The sequence below is a fragment of the Bufo bufo genome, chromosome 1 (assembly GCF_905171765.1).
Source record: "Bufo bufo chromosome 1, aBufBuf1.1, whole genome shotgun sequence".
NCBI classification, from domain to species: domain Eukaryota; kingdom Metazoa; phylum Chordata; class Amphibia; order Anura; family Bufonidae; genus Bufo; species Bufo bufo.
The window spans coordinates 217,406,853-217,428,901 of NC_053389.1; the positions used below are offsets into that span (position 1 = coordinate 217,406,853).

The 22,049-nt window shown below is 42.2% G+C and overlaps 1 protein-coding gene across 4 annotated transcripts in view; it reads left to right on the forward strand.

The window, feature by feature from the left end:
• PTPRO (protein tyrosine phosphatase receptor type O) overlaps window positions 1-12,326 on the forward strand; it is a 127,168-nt gene extending 114,842 nt beyond the window's left edge. For all 4 annotated transcript variants that reach the window (XM_040435111.1, XM_040435120.1, XM_040435129.1 and 1 more), the window contains 5 exons: window positions 5,353-5,475; window positions 6,193-6,347; window positions 6,933-7,068; window positions 8,670-8,788; window positions 11,535-12,326. In XM_040435111.1, coding sequence (XP_040291045.1) covers window positions 5,353-5,475; window positions 6,193-6,347; window positions 6,933-7,068; window positions 8,670-8,774 — 519 coding nt within the window. In that variant the 3' untranslated portion in view covers window positions 8,775-8,788; window positions 11,535-12,326. The remainder of the gene's footprint in view (window positions 1-5,352; window positions 5,476-6,192; window positions 6,348-6,932; window positions 7,069-8,669; window positions 8,789-11,534) is intronic.
• The last annotated feature ends 9,723 nt before the right edge of the window (window positions 12,327-22,049 follow it).

The window sequence follows — 22,049 nt, forward strand, 5'->3', positions numbered from 1 at the left end:
TCATACAGCAAAATGTCCCATTCCTTATTAAATTCGGCACTATGGAGATCTTGTGCTGGAATTTTATTTAAAGTGAGTCCCTTAGGAATCTGAATAATTTCCACACATCTTTTCAAAGTTTTAATCTCCCATGTTTGGCGTGGTTGGCAAATCAATAATATTTCTAAATCTCTGAATGTATTCCCTATATGGTAATCGTCTTTACTCGTATCGTTATCATTATCTTTAAAACAGAAATTTTCAACTTTTTGTCTCTTGGATTCAATATGGTCCAAAATATCCATGGTTATAGTGAGTACATGCCGACACAAGGGTGAAAAATAGAATCTGAAAAGAAGTGCTGGATGTGGCGCACAGTACTCACTAGGACCAAAACTGAGGTGCACTTAGGAAACAGGACTCACCCTATCCTCTAAGAATCAGATAGGTAAACAATAAAAAAAAACTGGGCACTCTCTAGATATTCGGACCACAAAGATTTTATTACTACACACATAAATTAAAACACAAGTTAAATACAATGTCCAAAATTTCTGTTTTAAAGATAATGATAACGATACGAGTAAAGACGATTACCATATAGGGAATACATTCAGAGATTTAGAAATATTATTGATTCGCCAACTACGCCAAAGATGGGAGATTAAAACTTTGAAAAGATGTGTGGAAATTAATCAGATTCCTAAGGGACTCACTTTAAATAAAATTCCAGCATCTCCATAGTGCCGAATTTAATAAGGAATGGGACATTTTGCTGTATGAACAATCTGTCGCACTTACTAATCTGGTCATCAAAAGACGTGTGGAGATCTTGGAAGAAACTACAAAGAAAATAGCAGAGATAAGAACAATAGTGGATAGATTTACCAAAAATGAAGAACTTAATAATTTTCACTCCAAATTATGTGATAAACTAGGATAGAGAGAGAAATAATGGAAAAGAAGATGAAAAAATTCCATTTCAGTAAAAATGGGAGAAAGGAAAGGAGGGAGCACGAGGTAGAAGGAGAAAGGATAGAGGGGAATAGAGATATAACACCAAATCAAGGGCACAATATTATAAGGGATAACTGCACTAGGGAAGAGACACATAGACATATGAACCCGAGCACTTTAGTTTACAATAGATTTGAAATTTTGGAAGATAGGGACATTTTTTAGACCGTACACCACCGCATCACAGGGTTCGCACGAGACAAAGATCACCATTGAAAAGGTCATCACCAACACACCTAACCCCAGTAGATCACTCGTACAATTTGAGGAACAGACCGCTGATTTTAGGACAAGAACACAGGACACATTCAACAGGGAGACAGCACAATCAATACTACAATCAATACAATCAGAAACAGGCACCCAGGGGAAGACGACACGAGGAAGAAAGGGGAAGACAAGGAGGGGAAGAAGGAAGAAGATACTACCAGAGACAATAACACCTCAGGTCCAAAATGACTCCATTATGTACCTAAGTTCCTACATTTTATCAGACACTGAAAGTCAATTACTAAATAAGGGTTTAAAATTTGCCCCAACAGCGAAACTAAATAAATTTGAGACGTTTATAGGAGTGGAGAAGTTCATGAGACGGCTGTGCCTTAGGAAATATTTTTTGAAAAACCAGATTGTCAGAGACATGAATTTCCCAGTCCAAGTGGAACAGTACATCCACACTGATTTAAGAAACCCATCAACAAAATACCCTAGAAACGAGATGAGTGAAGAGATGTCCACTTTTAAGAAATGTGTTGAGAATGACATACGTAGAGTGAAGGAGAAAGCAAGATATACACGCCAAAATTTAACTAAAGAGGAAATTATAGCATTGAAGAGTCCGTAAAAAGCCAATAATATTATTATTCGACCTGCGGATAAGGGGGGATCAATAGTGATGCAGGATGTGGAGAAATACAATGACGAATGCTCTAGGCAATTGTCAGATATAGATACGTACAAAAAGTTAACAGGGGATCCGACGCAACAATTTTTTAGAGAATTGGTGGATTTCTGTGAGGAAGGGATAACAAGTGGTATTCTAAAAAAAGAAGAATCTAACTTTATATCAAATAAGTACCCAAGGATACCAATGTTTTATACTATACCGAAAATACATAAAGATCCCATTCATCCACCAGGACGCCCTATTGTATCAGGAATAAACTCTCTAACTTGTAATCTTTCTCAATACATTGATGTGCTACTACAGCCTAAGGTTAAACAGATGCCTTCATATATTAAAGATACCACCCAAATCATCAGTATAATAGAGAATATGCAATTTGAAGATGATTGGCTGATGGGCTCATTAGATGTGCAATCACTATATACGACGATTAATCACAAACAAGCCACAGATGCAGTTAGGGCCCAATTACAAAAAGTAGGAAGGCTAGTCCAGGAACAAATAGAGTTTTTAATTAAAGGTATTGATTTTATCTTGTCCCATAATTATTTTAATTTCAATGGGGATTTTTAGCTGCAGACTCAGGGTACAGCCATGGGCACCAGGTTCGCCCCCAGTTAGGCAAATTTATTCATGGCGAATTGAGAGGAGCGAATTATTGCCCCCCACCTGGGTGCGGACCTGGTGCTCTGACAAAGGTACATTCATGATGTGTTTTTTATATGGAGAGCCGGAAGGGAAAAGTTGGATACGTTTTTAGAGGAGATCAATTTGAACCCTTTTAACCTTAAATTTTCGGGAGCCATTAGTAAAGAAAGATTGGAGTTTTTAGACTTAAACATTTATGTATAGAATAATAAAATACAGTGTTGCACATATACTAAACCAGCCACAAGAAACAGCTACATTTTATATAGCAGCTGCCACCTCCCTAGCTGGCTTATGAATATACCCCAGGGCCAGTTCTATTTATCAATTGGAACCCATCCACCTCATTGACATTGTTATGCTGAATAGTATTTAAGTGCATGTTGTTATTTATCTTGCAGTTTATTTATCTTGTATTTTATTAATATTTTAGTTTTTTTTCCAATGTTATGTAATATTCCTGTCATTTAGGAGTATCTTTAGAACGTTTATATTACAGTATGGGAAGTGGAAATTGTATTTAACTTGTGTTTTAATTTATGTGTGTAGTAATAAAATCTTTGTGGTCCGAATATCTAGAGAGTGCCCAGTTTTTTTTTATTGTTTACCTATCTGATTCTTAGAGGATAGGGTGAGTCCTCTTTCCTGAGTGCACCTCAGTTTTGGTCCTAGTGAGTACTGTGCGCCACATCCAGCACTTCTTTTCGGGTAAAGCAATATAGCTGCTCATGTCCTGTGCCCAGGAGCAGCTTCTTATCTCAGACATGCCAACTTCTGAGAAGGGACAGCAGGGAGATTCAGAGAAATGGCACATGAAGTAGTATGCACAGCATACCAGATTAGCTAAACAAATACAGACTCCAGACCGGCCCGCTAAACTAAAATACACCACACTTCTAATACTTAAAGGGGTTGTCTGGGTTCAGAGCTGAACCTAGACATATCCTCTTTCTCACCCAGGCAGCACCCCTGACTTGAGCATCTGAGTAGTTCATGCTCCGATGTTCTCCTTTGCCCTGCACTAAATCGTGCAGGGTAAAGGCATTTTCTGGAGTTCCGGTGATGTACCGGGCTCTCCTTAGGGCTGCCAGGCGGAGGCTTCCGCCCAGCAGTGAGCCCGATGACGTAACCAGCACTGATGGGCAGACTTTAGCGCTGCCCTAGCCTATAAAATGGCTAGGGCAGCGCTAAAGGCCGCCTATCAGAGCTGGTGATGTCACCAAACACACTGCTGGGCGGAAGCATCCGCTTGGCAGTGTGTTATTGTAAATAAAAGAGCCCTTGCCCTGCGCAGGGCAAGGCAGAGCATCGGAGCATGAAATTCTCCAATGCTAACATCAAGGGGGCTGCCTGGATGAAATTTTGGGTATGTCTGGTTTCAGCTCTGACAACCCCTTTAACCAAGACCAAAGATCTCTTAAAGTCACACAGAGCATGTTTGCAACAATCATTTTGTTCCTGCAGGCAGAGAAGCAGAAGCTGTAAAAATGTTCTTTAATCCTCTGCCGGCGCGCTTCTCTAGTCATGCTTGAAGTCACGGAGACGGCGGCCTCCTTGCTTCAAGTCACGGTAACCACGCCCCCTTCCCTGCCCCTTCACTGTGATTGACAGCGCTTATGCACGACCGTTCGGCTGGCTTTGCCGAACTGCCGGCTGTCAGTCACAGTGAAGGGGCAGGGAAGGGGGCGTGGTTACCGTGACTTGAAGCAATGAGGCCGCCGTCTCCGTGACTTCAAGCATGACTAGAGAAGCGCGCCGGCAGAGGATTGAAGAACATTTTGACAGCTTCTGCTTCTCTGCCTGCAGGAAGAAAATGATCGTTACAAACATATTGCTGGCTACTCTAAGGTACTGCTGCCGGCTTGGGATGTTTGTTGGAAGTGACAGATTCCCTTTAAAGGGGTATACCGTTTTTTAAAAGTTATCCCCTACCCACACATTAGGGACCCCCACCGATCATGAGAACAGGGACCGCATACTCCTTGGAGCTCCCTGAAATGACTGGCAGGTTAAGCAGCTCTATTCATCTTTACAGAAGTCCTGGAGACAGCTGAGTACAGCACTCGGCTGTTTCTGGAACTCCCATAGAGATAAATGAAGTGGCAGTTTGCATGCCCAGCCTGCTGCTTTATTCATTTTGAGGCGCTCCGAGTAGTACAGGGTACCCATTTTCGTGATCAGTTTTCCCGCATCCTGAAATTAATAAACCCCTTCAAAACAGCCTAGACTAGACTCCCTAAAATAATACAAACCCCAGACTAGACTGTACAGTTATTCACCTATTCCCATATCTCCAACCTTCTTGACTCGTTGCAGATAACGTCCTGATATGAGAGCCAGAAGTTTATTTTAAAGAGAAGATGGGCACCTAGGGGACCTTCATGCTCCTCTGGGAGGCAGGGAGATCTCCTCCTTTTAAGGGAGTTAGCAAATATCTGTTACTGTCATACATGCCAAGAATGCAGATTTTTCTGGAACCAGACCTCAATAGGAGTGAAATTTATACAAGCCCTGCCAAAATGTGGGCATTCTTGATGGAGTCAGGGGTGTGACTGGGTATTCCTGGGAGTAGGGCTGAAATGTACCAATTTTTGGGCACTAAAATGATGACAAGTATGTACCCTGTAGGTTGTAAATCACTGCACCAGTCTCTATATCATCCTGCTTACATTAAGTGAGCACCACATTTCTGAAGGGCCATGGCCTGGGCAAGCAGTCTTTATTCACAGGATGCCTAAACAAAGAATGAGCAGTCTCCATGTGAATCTCCCATATTCATGACTTCCCCTTATTTATTGCAGATAAAGTGTGACCATTACTGGCCATTTACTGCAGAGCCAGTGGGCTATGGAGACATAATGGTGGAAATGGTGTCTGAGGAGGAACAGTCAGACTGGGCTTTGCGGGTGTTCCGAGTCTCAGAGGTAAATATTAAGAAGCAAGAGGTCTACACATGTATTCCTCTGGGTCAATGCAGTAAGAGCAGGGGCTATTCTATAATCATTAGAAAACTTTTTTTATATACAGTGAAAGTGAATAAAACGGAATGATTACTTTGTATTGCCCAGTCTGAGGGGAGGAGCATGACAAAGGGATTCTGCATAGTAATTGCCTTGAAATGGAGGAGGAGCATGACACAGTGATTCGGTACAGTGCAAACCCTGAGGAGCATGACAAAAGGACTCTGCATGGTGCAGGTCCTGAAAAGATGGAGCATGACATAAGGATTCTGCTTTGGGCAGGCCCTGAGAGGACAAAACAGGATACAGAGATTCTGCTTAGTGCAGGGCTTCAGGGGTGGAGTGTAACATAGGGATTCTTTCATTGGTGCTCTTTGGTGCGATTGTCATGCTCTACCCTGGACCAAGGCAGAGAGTCTTATATCTTCCCTTACACCCACCATCCCTCTAGCTACACAGCTTAGGTTAATGGAGTAACCTTGCAGGGGTGGTTTAAGCTGTTACCAGAGGTTTCATTGCTTGTTTGTGAACCTCTTTTACACATTTAGCATTTTTTGAGACCTATAATTTAGTTTTGGACTTTTATTGTATTGAGTTTGTGGTGCGGGCAATGGCTAAAGCAAAGCATGGCAGCAGTGAGGGTGGATCCGGTGACAATGATTGTGTCTTCTGTTCTCTTAGGCAGCTGACTCACAGCATGTTATGCATTTCAACTTCACTGCATGGCCGGACCACGGCGTCCCAGCAGCCAGTGCAGCAGAGAGTATACTACAATTTGTGTACATGGTGAGACAGAAAGCAGCCAAAACCAAAGGACCAATAACTGTACACTGCAGGTAAAGCCCGAATGTCTACTATAAGTAGTACAATTATCACTGTACCGACTTTCCACAATTATCACTAAACCCATTTCTTACAATTATTACTGAAGCCACCACCCACGATTATCACCCAAGCTACCACCTACAATTATCACTGAAGTCACCGCCCACAATTATCACTTAAGCTTCCACAAACAATTATCACCTAAGCTAGCACCTATAAATGTCACTGAAGCCACCAACCCCAATTTTCACTGAAACAAGCCACATACAGGATCCTCAAGCTCTTATCACAATTGAGTAAACTGTGAGTCTTCCTGATAAAAGTTCTTCTTATATTCTCCTCCTCTTTATTGAGGCTGCTTCCCCTCAGTCTGTCAATGTGTTCCTCCCTGTTGCTTCTCCTGGAAAGTTTAATTGCTTGCCATCTCCCATGCACTGACTTGCGGATGAGCTTGCGCTCTTCCACAGCAACCATTCTGTATAAGCAGCTGTAGGGTAAAGCATTGGGCAGAGTAGAAACCTTAGGATTAAAATTGACATGTTGACTCTTGCTATTAGGTTCAGGTTTTGACACTTTTACCACCTTTTGTGTTTTAGCGCTGGTGTGGGGCGGACGGGAACATTTATAGCTTTGGATCGCCTCATGCAACACATACGGGACCATGAGTTTGTAGATGTTCTAGGCCTTGTAGGAGAACTGCGCTCTTACAGGATGTCTATGGTGCAAACAGAGGTTAGTATGTGTATCTATATGTCTACATTGAGTATGTACAGTACAGACCAAAAGTTTGGACACACCTTCTCATTCAAAGAGTTTTCTTTATTTTCATGACTATGAAGGCATCAAAACTATGAATTAACACATGTGGAATTATATACATAACAAACAAGTGTGAAACAACTGAAAATATGTCATATTCTAGGTTCTTCAAAATAGCCACCTTTTGCTTTGATTACTGCTTTGCACACTCTTGGCATTCTCTTGATGAGCTTCAAGAGGTAGTCCCCTGAAATGGTCTTCCAACAGTCTTGAAGGAGTTCCCAGAGATGCTTAGCACTTGTTGGCCTTTTTGCCTTCACTCTGCGGTCCAGCTCACCCCAAACCATCTCGATTGGGTTCAGGTCCGGTGACTGTGGAGGCCAGGTCATCTGGCGTAGCACCCCATCACTCTCCTTCATGGTCAAATAGCCCTTACTTTCAAAGTTTTCCCAATTTTTCGGCTGATTGACTGACCTTCATTTCTTAAAGTAATGATGGCCACTCGTTTTTCTTTACTTAGCTGCTTTTTTCTTGCCATAATACAAATTCTAACAGTCTATTCAGTAGGACTATCAGCTGTGTATCCACCTGACTTCTCCTCAACGCAACTGATGGTCCCAACCCCACTTATTAAACCTGACAGGGCACACCTGTGAAGTGAAAAACATTTCAGGGGACTACCTCTTGAAGCTCATCAAGAGAATGCCAAGAGTGCAAAGCAGTAATCAAAGCAAAAGGTGTCTACTTTGAAGAACCTAGAATATGACATATTTTCAGTTGTTTCACACTTGTTTGTTATGTATATAATTCCACATGTGTTAATTCATAGTTTTGATGCCTTCAGTGTGAATCTACAATTTGCATAGTCATGAAAATAAAGAAAACTCTTTGAATGAGAAGGTGTGTCCAAACTTTTGGTCTGTACTGTATATGGACAGTGTTTATGTCTATACTGTCTGTTTGTATATATAATTTATATCTAGCTATACATTTGTAAAATTTATAAAATTTTGTATAACATTTTTATATCATACTGTATGTCTCTACACTGTATGTATACAGTGTCTATACTGTATGTCTATAAAGTATGTGTATGTACTGTAGAATGTAGAATGTATGTACTGAGGCATACTTTGTTCTAAATTAAATGGCAGTTTTTTTGTTTTTTTTTGTGAATCTTTAAACCTTTTGTCTAGAAATCCTACCCCCATACTGGAGTGATTTTGCGACTTTTTGGGGATCTTTTTAAACATTTTGCAGTGTTATTTCAGGAGTGAAATTCATTATAATACTAATCATAACCACGCCACCAATTTTCCATCCTCTTTTCAAGAGTAGAGCGAGTGGTGTAAGCATGCAAAAAGTTGCCAAATCTTTGTACAAGTAGCCCCAAAAAGTCACAAAGCCTTGTTTTGCATCTTTTCGAAGTCAGAATCCTGGGAGTGCAGGGCATGATAAATTCCTCCTGTGTGTATGTTTGTCCACATGAATAATATTCCCTCCCTTTTCTGTCAGTTATTGCCCCTACTCTCAGTTATGGTTCTAGTAACAGCCTCATATTTCATTCTTTTCAGGAACAATTTATCTTTCTTCATCATTGTGTTCAGTTGATGTGGAAGAAAAAGAAGCAGCAATTCCGGATCAGTGATGTCATCTATGAAAATGTCCACAAATCCTAAAGCCCGTCTTAATTGTGAGTAAATTGTCCACGTCTTGTCAGTAGCCTGTGGAGGGGTTGATATTCTCAGTATGGAAGTGAATCTTTATGGATTTGTAGATCCATCAAGTCCATGAGGTAACCACCAGCCAGCTTTTATGTGGTGCATTGAACCCCAAATATCTCTTTAGGGAGACTTCTTCAACTACTGTTCCACCCGAAAGTTCTTCATTTTGCCCTCTAAGGGATTTAGTTATTATAAACAATCTTACAGCATAGAAGTGGCCAATGAGGAAAGGGGCAGAGTTTTCATTTGTTGTTAAAATTAAAAGCAGCTCTCCAGGTGCCTCCCCCTTATTGAGGCTCATTCCGTTCAGTCTATGTGTAGCAGAAGTCCTGGCCATGTGGTAGTTACACAGGTGCATGGCTCCTTACGAGACACAGCACTGTTAACTGTAACAAGACCTTCACCTGTGTGTCTTTCACACAACCCAGACAGGTTGTCATCCTCAGTTTCTAATTGACAGCAAGCAAAGATTTGGGAGCACAGAGATTCTGCCTGGTGCAGGCCCTAAGATGGCAGAACAGGACACATGGATTTAATCTAGTGCAGGGCTTGAGTGGAAGAAGCATGACATAGTGATTCTGCTTATTCAGGGTCTGGGGTGGGGCAGGGCATCCAGATTCTCTTTGAGTCCATATGCCATGCTTATACACTGAATAATCTTTATTTGCTAAAACTGGGCAACCCCTTTAAAAGCACATTTGAAGTCAAATTGGAGCTGCTCACATAGAATAGAGGGGCAGTCTGTATAAGATGACAGTAAAAACCAAAAAGTGAAAATAAAAAATACGGAACTAATGGAAATGCGCCCAATAACCAGAACAATAGAGTCATTGTCATCCTCTAAACAGAACCCACCTTGTAACAACTGGTGAAGAGCCTTCATGGGGGAAGGATTGACATTGGGTGGTGTTTTCAAGGGGATGGGCGGTCATGAGGAGGTGTCTTCTTGATGGAGGTTTCTTCATAAGAGATGGGCCTTCTTACGGATATGTCTTTTTATGGAGAAAAATTGACAGGCGCAAGCAAAGTCACATAGAACAAGGCTGGTGCTACACCTAGACTTTTTGTAGCACGTTTAATTGACTTTTTTTTAATCACATTTGACACATTTTATCGAGTAACCGCTCCAGCCCACAAGATTGCATACAACTCAATTTATACTTTATCTCAATAGCTAAAATCAATTAAAGTGCTACAAAAAGTCTAGGTATAGCTCCAGCCTAAGGATGCATCTTTATTAAAGATCAAGGTATCCAATAAAATAATGCATTTTGGGGGCCATCTCCTTCCTCTAATTATAGGACATAACTTAACACGCACTGCTGTTCATATATACAGAGTAAAATAGGGAATGGGTTAAGACCATCACAATATATGGTTAAATAATAAAATAATTCATAGCGTTGAATGGAGTAGCAGTACGCATATGTGACCCCTTTTTCCATTCAGACGGGTAACACAGGGCTCCTGTTCTCGTGATTAGTGGGGACCTCAGCAGTCGGACCCTCAGTGATTATTTATTCCCTGTGGATAGCAGATATGTCCTTGTAATGTGACAACCCACTTAAAATACATAAAAACGAATAATAATACACAAAGTAACTGATAATATAATAGTCAAACTTATATATATATTCTGCAGTTGATGTGTTGGAATAGGAATAGAATCACTGCACATGTGTGGGTGCCATATCTAGGTAATCCAGGATGCGAACTCACAATATAGAGGAAGTGCATTTATTGTGGACATTGCAAATCTTACAACTGGAGCTGATGTGTCTATGGCAGTATTTATGTCAGAGGGGGTCTTCATGGTGGGTTTTTGAGAGGAGACACCAGCTTCTTGAACCTATTTACTTCATGTATTATTAGTGTGTATATATTTTAGTTGCATCCACTGTAGTTATTTTGAATGGTTTGTTCCATTACAAGGACTTATATCCTATCAACGGGATAGGGGATAAGTGTATAATCAGCAGGGGTTCAACTGCTGGAGCTCCCACCAATCATGATAACGGGGGTCGTGTGTACTTCTATTTGAAAGGAGCAGAGGTCATGCATATATGCTGTCGCTCCATTGAACTCTATGGAGCTGCCGTAGAGAGAGGGTCGGACCCCTCCTAGATCAGACACGTATTCCCTATACACAGGATTTGGCATGTCATTGTAATGGGACAACCCATTTCATTCTTTAGGAATTATTCGATTATCTAACCATTTTTTGTGACAATCTTAACTCCACCCGTTTTTCTCTGGAGCACTTTTAGTACTCACGAAGGTGGTACCTTCATGAGGAGGTGTCTCCTTGAAGTTGGGTCTTCTTAAGGGAAAAGCTTCATGTGAAGGTGTCTTTCTGAGGGAGTTTTCTTCATGAGGAGGTGTCCTCTTGAAGCAGATAATTTCATGTGGGATGGGCCTTCATGAGGAGGTGTCATTTGTAGGGAGCCTTCTTCATAGGATGCGGTATTCATTAAAAGGTGTCTTCATGAGAAGGGATCTTTTTGAGGGAGGTGTCTTCATGGGGGAGGGTTCTTCATGAGACTATGTCTATATGGTGGTGAAGTTGTCATTGTTTGTCACATGGTAACTAATCAATAGATGCTTCTCTGGCTGATTTCACATTATATATGACTGGACATGGATTAGAAAGATGTCACATCTATATGTATTTTTTTTCTTTGATTAGCACATGACATTTGTATGTCTTTCTTACAGGTGAGAACAGTGCATTCACCATCTCCAGTTTTTGGGCTTCTCTCACTGGTTGTGTAGAAACTAAGACCACTGCCCTGTGGTCAAGCCCTGGAAAGATCTGGCCTTAAACCTGGCGTGTCTTGTAGAGCTTTCCTTCATGAACTCTTTCAGTAAGGACCAAATTAAATAAAGACACTAACCAGTAAGAGGAAGGAGCTGGGACAAGGTGACGGAGCAGGTGCAATATTGGAAGCCTCACAGTCTTACTATAGATTATACCTCATTTTCCACAAGTTACGAGGACACTGGGCTGTGTGGTCGCTCCATGCCGAGTCTTCAGGCTTCTGCTTGAGGCTTCTCCAGCATCTGTCCTGAGTGTAAAGACTTCGTCCCCACAGTTGTATGTAACTTGTGAAGCACAATGTCTGTGTTGTGTCCCAGGCTGGAGGGGGTAGAAGGCGTAAGGAGCCCCAACATCTCAGAGATCTCACCGTTGTGTGTATTCAGTTTCCTTTGTGCTATGTGAGTGTATGACACTGGTAGGATCGGTCACGGGGCCGATGCATCTGTATAACAGGGCAGGAACAATGTATCAAGCAAATTGCACATAAAATAAAATAATGAAGAGAATTGTCTCTATAATATGACATCTTTTACAAAATTCTGACTGTAGGATACATGGATGTCAGAGGTGAAGGGTCTACAAGCCTCAGAGAAGGGGAGGTCAGCTTGATTCTAACCAGAGTTTCACCTTCAAGAAAGGAGCTAACTGATCTCTATATGTGATTCATAGTCATGTGACTTTGAGACCGCATGCCATCAATTGCCTTTGCTAAGAATACATTGGATGACCTTAACACGCTCCAGTAACACGCACCATTCAGTGATTCAACAGCCTGTTGGACTAGCGAAACACTCATTCATTGGGTAATAAATCATTGGTGCGATCACTTAAATTACCGTTTGTATACACAGAGTGAATTAATGCAGGCATTTATTTTTTTTGTGGATGATTATGGCTTACAGCTAATGAAAACCCAAAAGTCAGTATCTCAGAAGATGTGAATATTGTGAAAAAGCTCAATATTGTAGACTCATGGTGTCACACTGTAATCAGCTAATCAACACAAAACACCTGCAAAGGTATACTAATCCTTTAAATGGTCCTTCAGTCTGGTTTAGTAGGCTAGTTAATCATGGGGAAAACTGCTGACTTAGCAGTTGTCCAGAAGACACCCTCCACAAGGATTGTAAGCCACAAAAGGCCATTGCCAAAGAAGCTGGCTGTTCACAGAGTGCTGCATCCAAGAATATTAATGGAAGGTTAAGTGGAAGGAAAAAAGTGTGGTAGAAAAAGGTGTACAAGCAACAGGTATAACCACCGCCTTGAAAGTATTGTCAAGAAATGCCATTCAAGAATTTGGGGAATATTCATAAGGGGTGGGCTGCAGCTAGAGTCAGTACTTCAAGAGCCACCACACACAGATGTTTCCAGGACATGGACTACAACTGTGGAATATCTTGTGTCAAGCCACTCATGACCTAGAGACTATGGTAGAAAGGTCTTACCTGGGCTAAGGAGAAAAAGGACTGGACTGTTGCTCAGTGGTCCTGTTTTCAGATGAAAGTAAATTTTACATTTCATATGGAAATCAAGGTTCCACAGTCTGGAGGAAGAGTGGAGAGACACACAATCCAAGTTGCCTGAGGTCCAGTGTGATGTTTCCACAGTCAGTGATGGTTTGGAGAGCCATGTCATTGCTGGTGTTATTCTACTGTGTTATATCAAGGAAATTTTAGAGCACTTCATGCTTCCCTCTGCTGACAAGCTTTATGGAAATTTCATTTTCCAGCAAGACTTGGCAGCTGCCCACAGTACCAAAACTACCAATACCTGATTTAGGGTACTTTCACACTAGCGTTTTTCTTTTCCGGTATAGAGTTCCGTCACAGGGGCTCTATACCGGAGAATAACTGATCAGTTTTATCCCCATGCATTCTGAATAGAGAGTAATCCGTTCAGTTTGCATCAGGATGTCTTCAGTTCAGTCGTTTTGACTGATGAGGCAAAAGATAAAACCGTAGCATGCTACGGTTTTATCTCCGGCGAAAAAAACTGAAGACTTGCCTGAACGCCGGATCCGGCATTTTTCCCCATAGGAATGTATTAGTGCCATTCAAAATACCGGAATGCTGGATCCGTCCTTTCGGCCTGCGTATGCGCAGAGTGGTAAAAATGTAAAAAAAATAATACAAGAGTAAAGTTACCGCGGCTCCCCATCCCGATTCAAGATGCTGTCAACTCATGAGCCATGTCACATTTCAAGAACGGATCCGTCTCTCCGCTTGTCATGCGGACAGACGGACCCGTTCTTGCAATGCATTTGTGAGACGGATCCGCATCACTGACGCAAGTGTGAAAGTAGCCTTAATAACCATGGTATCACAGTGCTTGGTTGGCCAGGAAGATTCTCCTGACCTAAACCCCATAGAGAATTTATGGGTATTGTCAAGAGGAAGATGAGATACCAGACCTAACAATGTAGACGAGCAGAAGGCCGTTACCAAAGCAACCAGGGCTTCCATGACACCTCAGCAAAGCTACATGCTGATTGCCTACATGCCACGCTGCATTGATGCAGTAATTCATGCTCCAGCCTGGAATTGAGTGCATATACTGTGCATACTTTTCAGTAGGCCAACAATTCTGTATTCAAAATATATTTTTTAATTGATCTTTTCATTAGCTGTACTCGATAATCATCAACATTAATCCCTTTGTGCATTATGATGTACAGTTAGGTCATAATGCCTCAGGGGATGTATGGAGTGTGCCTCTGCAGTGGGCCTGCTCCATACACGGTATGATACAGCCGGCACCCACCCGCACTAACAGGAAGTGGCAATCCCTGTCATCCGACATCACAGTCTGTGTGAAACCTTATCATTAGCAATACAGCGCAATGTAAATTGGCATTTCTAGGGGCTGACACTTACAATTTAACCCCTCAGGTGCCGCGTTCAATGCGGCTCCCTCTGCCTTCCGATCAGAGCCCATGCAGTGAAATCGTAGGTCTGAAGCGCTCCAGGCCTGCCATGGCTTTCTCCATACTGAGCTATGCACGAGGCACAGCCCAGAATAGAGAGTGTGAAATTCCTATTCACATTTTGTCGCACCAATGTCGCGCGACAACTTAAAAAAAAAAAATTTTAAGTAGTAAAACAAAAAACCTATATAAAAGTTTGGTATCACCGCATTCGTATTGAGCTGCAGAATATGGATGTCAGGTCATTTTTAGCGCACAATGAACGCCGTAATGTCAAAACACCAAAAACCTTGGCATAATTATTATTTTTTTCCAATTTTGCCAGACAATTTTTTTCCCGTTTTCCAATATGAGATATAGTATATTAAATGGTGGCATTTAAAAATGCATCTTGTCCCGCAAAAAAATAAGCCCTCCATAGCTATGTGAACGGAAAACTAAAAAAGGTAAGGTTATTGGAACGTGGGGAGGAAAAATCCAAAATGCAAAAATGAAAACAGGCCTCGATGCCGAAGGGTTAAAATAAATAAACGCTTGAAATAGATCACTCTGTGTGTAAAGATTCTATATAATATATGAGTTTCACTTTTTGAATTGATTTACTGAAATAAATTTACTTTGTGAGTTGTGATGATATTCCAGTTTATTGAGATGCACTAGTAAATGCAGCGGGCACCTCCACTGACGAGCAGGCAGTTGTTGGGAATGATACCTTCCAGAATAATCGTCTGCTATTCTGCCATTCTTCCCTATTAATTACCACCATGTCCTATGACTCATTTTCATAACAGAGGAACCCATCGTCAACAAGGCTGAATAAGTTCCAGTGCACTGTTAAATTCAACCAAGACCCTGTGTTTATTCCTAGTACAATAGTAGGCGTTATGCTGAATATTAAAAAAACATATGAGCAATGGAGAAGTCACAGTATAAATCTTCAAAAGTAATAAATGTGTCTAATATTAAAGTGGCACTGTACTTTTAGTAAACTTTTGATATCTCACAGGGACATATAAAAAATTTAGCTAGGTGTGGGTATGAGTGCTGACAGCCCCACTGATTTCTGGAACAAAGGCACTCACTTAGCACGCTGTCTCACCTTGCTGCACGAGACAGGCCCATAGACTTTCTAATGAGTCAGTCTTGCTTCCTGCCCTGCAGTAAGGAGAGAGAATGTGCTAAGCAAGTGCTTCTCTCGCTTCGTTCTAAAGATTATCGGGGTCTCAGCACTAAGACCCCCACCGATCTAAACTTTGAATATGTCCCTATGACATAGCAAAATTTTACTGAAAGTACAGTGTCATTTTAAAGAGGATCTATCAGCATGATCAACCCTATTAAACCAGGCATAGTGCGCGATAGGGCTCATCATGCTGATTAAAATGATACATTTCTTTTGTGTGTATGCTAAACAGCTGCAGCTGAGATATCTGCATTTTCACATACAAATGAGCAAGTCGGAGCCCCAGGCATGGCTGAATCCTTGGAGCACTGCTTTCGTGCTCTGCACACTCCCCCTCTCCTTGATTAACAGGGCTAAACATCAGCATAGTGAAGGCAGAGCTGTATCCCAGCATGTATGTGGTATATATTATAATGAGAAGAGTTGATTTCTATTTTAGTTTAGAAAGTTAATATACATGTTACTGGTTTATTCACAGGCACAATATATGATTATAAAGAAAGCAGTAATATGTGTTAGCTTTCTAAGTATAGAAAAACCCATTAATCTCTGTGTGGTAAGGCTGTAGCTCTGTGATAAGTGGTCAGCCTTGTATGTAGAGATCCTAAGTTCAAGTCCCAGGAGAGACATATATATGTTTTTATTGTTATTTTTCTCTCTCTTTTTTAAGCTACATTAAAAGGCTATAGTCTTACTATACAGAATATAGTGTTTTTTATACTTGGACACCTAAAACATATTACTGGTTTACTGACAGGTACATTATATGATTATGAAGAAACCAGCAATATATTAGCCAAGTATTAAAAAAAACATTCTTAATATGATAAAGCTGTAGCCTATTACTATGTGTTAAACGAGGGAGAAAAAAATATCTGAAGAAAAAAATTTATCTTAGAGTTTCTCCCAAGATTCAAACCTGGGATCTCTACATGCAAGGCTGACTACTTACCTCCAGGCTACAGCCTTAACATATTGATGACTGTGGTTTTTCTATACTTGGAATGCTAACATATATTACTGGTCTCATTATAATTATATATGTGAATAAAGCAGTAATATGTATATTAGCTTTCTGCTATAGAAAGCCACTCTTCTCATTATGGTAAGGCTATAGTACATATCTACACTACATACATGCTAGGACACCCCCTGCCAATCAAGGGGAGGAGGGAGTGTGCAGAGCACAGGGGGTTACAAAAGCAGTGTTTCAAGGATTCAGTCCTGCCCACTGGTGCTCCAACTTGCTTAGATGCATATGAATAAAAACACAGATATCTCTGCAGCTGTTTAGCATATAGACATAAGAAAGGTATTGTTTTAATCAGCATTATGAGCCCTACCAGGCAGTATGCCTGGTTTAATAGGGTTCATGTTGACAGAGCCTCTTAAAGTCTCTTTTAAAAATTTGCTAATTTTGTAGAAAAAAGTAAAAAATTACATAAGTGTTAATTGTCCCAAAGGGGGGAAAAGGCGAGGAACCATTGATAGTGTCCCTTTTCCTCAGAAAACCCCAAAGCTTATGTGTCAACTTATGTATTGCAACAAAGCTGTAAATTGATTTATTGAGTTGCCCTGCTTCCAAAAAGTGAACATTGTGTAGGATTGATGTTCTTTATTATTAAAAGGGAGTCTGCCACCAAAGTATGCCACCATGTCGGGTAGGTAACACAAAACATAACCATATATTTCTTGTGAAACTCAAGTCCTCTAATCCTGAGAAATGCTTTTTATTTTTATGCAAATATGGTTTTCGGTGCACCGTGGGTGGGCCTACCCCATTTGGTACACTATCACTCTTCTATAATGCCTCCCCTCCTTGAGACTTCAGTGTCAGTAGTGATGACGCAGGGGGTACTAGATGCATTGAACAGAGCGGCCCCGCCCACATTGCACTTAAAAGCTTATTTGCATAAAAATAAAAACAAGCATTTCCCAGAATCAGAGGATCACATTTTTACATGAATGGTTATGTTTCAGGTCACCTACACTACATAGCAGCATGCTTACTTTAAAACTAATTTTGGGGGTGACAGACCCCTGATTGAGGCTCTGATGCTGATTACTGGTATATCCCAATACAGGGGACATGTGACTGTAGAGTTCCTCATTCCGATGTCCTTCTAGTACAGAAATATTGCATCCCAACCCTCCTGATGGGAAAGAAACAGCCCAGGAAGACTCCAAAAGTACCCCTGGAGACTTCATCTATGCTTCCAGCTCTCACAATGGATGCTTTTGTGAGTAAAGTTACCGCGGCTCCCCATCCTGATTCAAGATGCTGTCTACCCATGAGCCATGTCACCTACAAGACCCACCTGATTATAGTGAATGGGGCCAGGCAGACTTCCGGCAGCTCACGGATGTACACTTTAGTTACAGATCAGTCAGGCTGTTCCACTGCCGGAATAAGTAACACCAGTGTAAAACAAAGTATTAGTCTTACCGGTAAATGGTTTTCCAGGAGTCCGACATGATAGCACCCACTGGAGGATGTCCTATTGGGTCATTGGGTCTCTGCAGGGACAGGAAGCGTGAGAGGTTAAAAGGCCTCTCCCCACCCATCATACCAGTGTTTTTCCAAATTACTACACCAGATAGGATCCAAGACATTTATTTGAACTTCAATGTTATCATCACATTGGAAATTAGATACGGATCCAAAATTTTAAAGAAAAAAACAACACCAAAAAAAAAAGGGGGGGTTATTAACGGGTGCTGTCATGTCAGACTCCTGGAAAACCATTTACCGGTAAGACTAAATCTTAGTTTCCAGGACTTCCCTCCATGACAGCACCCACTGGAGAACTACCAGCTTAAACTACTTAGGGGGCGACCACTGCCTGGAGGACCTTACGAGCAGAACCTAGGTCCTGGTTGGCAAGAGAATCTAGTCTGCAATGTCTAACAAATGTAGGAAAACTGGACCATGTTGCGGCCCTGCATATTTGTTCAATTGAGGCCTCCGCTTTTTCTGCCCATGAAGTCGCCATGGCCCTGGTGGAATGGGCTTTTATGGACAATGGGCAAGTTAGTTCTTTCAGCCCATAAGACTGCCTAACAGTGTCCTTGATCCATCGAGCTAAAGTCTGCTTTGAGGCCTTGTTGCCTCTGTTCCTTCCTCCAAACAAAATAAAGAGGTTAGATCAGCGGTGGGGAACCATTTTGCTGCCAAGGGCCATTTGGATATTTGTAACATCATTCGGGGGCCATACAAAATTCTCAATAAAAATTTTTTACTGCTGTATTTGGTCAAACATATAATTGACTTAGGGATAAGTTACAGAAATTGCACTTCAATTAAAATAATCTAGAGGGCTGTATTTTTGCAGCACAAAATAGCGCCTGCACTATATATATACAGTATATTACATACAATACAGGCGCCATATTGACCACACATAGCAGTCTAATTTTTAAGTTCAGAATGTTACTTATTTGACATTAATGGCAGGAAGCTAAACCCAGGGGGTCCAGAGAGGGGTTCACCCAGCTTTCACTCTCCCTGCCTCTTTCTTCGCAACTGTCCCTGCCTTTGTCCCTTTCTCAGCAAAATATCTGCCCCCACCTCCATCAGCCTGAAATCAGCCTCCTATCAGACCCCCCAGGCCTACATCAGCCTCAGATCAGACTCCCATCAGACCTCTAAGCCTCAGATTAGACCCCAATCAGACCCTTCCTAGCTTCAGATCAGACTCCCATCAGACCCCCAGCCTCAGACCAGACCCGGATCAGACGCCCAGCCTCAGATCAGCCCCCATCAGACCCCCCAGGGTCAGATCAGCCCCTATAAGACCCCCCAGCCTCAGATCAGACCTTCATAATACCCTCCCTAGCCTCAGATCAGCCCCCATCAGACCCTCCCCAGCCTCAGATCAGCCCCCATCAGCCCCCCTAGTCTCAGATCAGACCCCTATCAAACCCCAGCCTCAGATCAGACACCCCCAGCCTCAGATCAGACCCTCCCAAGCCTCAGATCAGACCCCCATCAGACCCTCCCCACCCTCCTTTAGCCTCAGATCAGCCCCAATCAGACATCAGATCAGATACTGTATTTAAGATAAACAAATAAACTTACCTCTCCAGCTCCGTACGGCGCTGCCTCTTGGCAGATTCACTTACCCTCCCTGTTCTTCTTCCTGCCGCACTATATTGTCACCTCACACCGCACAGCGTCAGGTCATAGTGCACGTCTACGTGCACTGCGTCCTGACGCTGGATGTGTCAGGACACAGTGTGGGGCTGAAAGAAGACCAGGGAAGGTGAGGACAGCCAGTGCAGTGCTGTTCTCACCTTCCTGTGCCTCCCGTATGCTAATGACCGCTTCCATAATGGAAGGGGTCATAAGCATTTTCACATTATGTTCTGGCAGGGGGCCGGGGGCCACATGAAATGATACCGTGGGCCGCATACGGCCCTCGGGCCGGAGGTTCCCCACCCCTGGGTTAGATGATCTTCTCTAATAAGCTGTTCTTTGTAAGTAGGCTAAAACCGATCTTCTTACATCCAGACAGCGAAATTTTTATTCCTGTACATTTTTGGGGAGGCACAAAATGAAGGAAGAATTATTTCTTGATTTTTATGGAATGGGGAGACTACTTCAGGTAAAAAAGATGGATCCAACTTCATTACAACACGATCGTCCAAAATTTTCAGATATGGTTCCCTGATGGAAAGGGCCTGAATTTCTCCTATTCTGCGTGTTGTGGTTATCGCTAAAACAAAAACAGTTTTAAGAGAAAGCATCTTATCCGATATCTGCTCAATCGGTTCAAACGGGGAATTACATAGACCATCTAGAACTATATTTAGGTCCCATGGTGGTACTGTTTGCCTGATAGTGGGTCTCATTTTGGATACTGATTTTATAAATCTCTTAACCCATCTGTGGTCTGCTAAGGGAGTGTCCAAAAGGCAACTCAAGGCTGAAATTTGGACTTTAAGGGTACTGGGTTTTAGACCCAAAGCGAACCCCATCTGTAAAAAATCCAGAATACAGCCTATAGACGGGTATGAGACCCCTGGATGCGAGTGTGACAGCCATGAAGTAAACCTTTTCCATATTTTCATGTATATGGCCGAGGTTATAGGCTTGCGGCTTTGTTGTAAGGTTGATATTAACTTGTCTGACAGACTCTTTCTCCTTAGGGTTTGCCTTTCAGCATCCAAGTTGTTAACTTCAACTTCCCGAGGTTCGGATGTTCTAGGGGTCCCTGCAGGAGAAGGTCCTTCCTTTCTGGAAGGGTTATTGGATCCCTTATAGCCATTTCCTTCAGCAGAGGAAACCAGGCTCTCTTCGGCCAGGCTGGAGCTATGAGAATTAGCTCGTTCTCAGCTTCTTTAATACTGATGGGATCAGGGGTAATGGAGGGAAGGCGTACCCCAGTTCCATGTCCCAATCCTGGGCCAAGGCGTCCACTCTTAATGGGTTGTCTCTCGGATTCAGAGAGTAGAAACTGTCCAATTGGGTGTTTTCTCTTGACGCAAATAGGTCTATTTGTGGGCACCCCCATTGGCGGCAGATCCACAGAAAAACTTCTTTGTTTAGATTCCATTCGCCCGAGTTGAGACTGTGTCTGCTCAGGAAGTCTGCAGTGGAGTTGTCTACTCCTTTTAGGTGGACCGCTGATATTGAGAGAACTCTTCCCTCTGCCCAACAAAATATTTGGTCTGTCAATCTTTGTAGATGAGCGTTTCTGGTTCACCCTTGACATTTTAGGTAACAGACCGTCGTAACGTTGTCTGATAGAACCCTGATATGGTGGTTGAGGAGTATATGCTCTGCCTTTCTCATTGTCTCCCATACTGCCTTCAGTTCCCTGAAGTTGGAGGACCTGCGACTGTCCAAACTGGACCATCTCCCCTGAAAGTAGTGATCTCTCAGATTGGATCCCCAACCACTCTGGCTTGCGTCCGTGGTGATCACTATGGACGGTAACAAATTCCAGGCAACTCCTTTCCTCAGGTTCTCTGGGTTGGTCCACCAGGATAGAGAATTTAAGACTTGTTTTGATAGAATTATCTTTGAGTTCAGGGATCGATGGTCTCTGTCCCATGCTGACAGGACTGAGCTCTGCAGGACCCTGGAGTGGTACTGTGCCCAAGGTATGACTGAGATACAAGACGTCATTAGGCCTAGAATCTGCATAGCTTCTCTTAGTGTATGTTTCCTTTTCTTTTGAAAGGTTTTTATCCTCTCTCTTATCCTTTCTTGTTTCGTCTCTGGAAGAAAGGAATGTTGTTTTTCTGAGTCTAAAAGGACTCCCAGGAATTGTTTCCTGGTACTTGGTTTTAGGTCTGATTTTG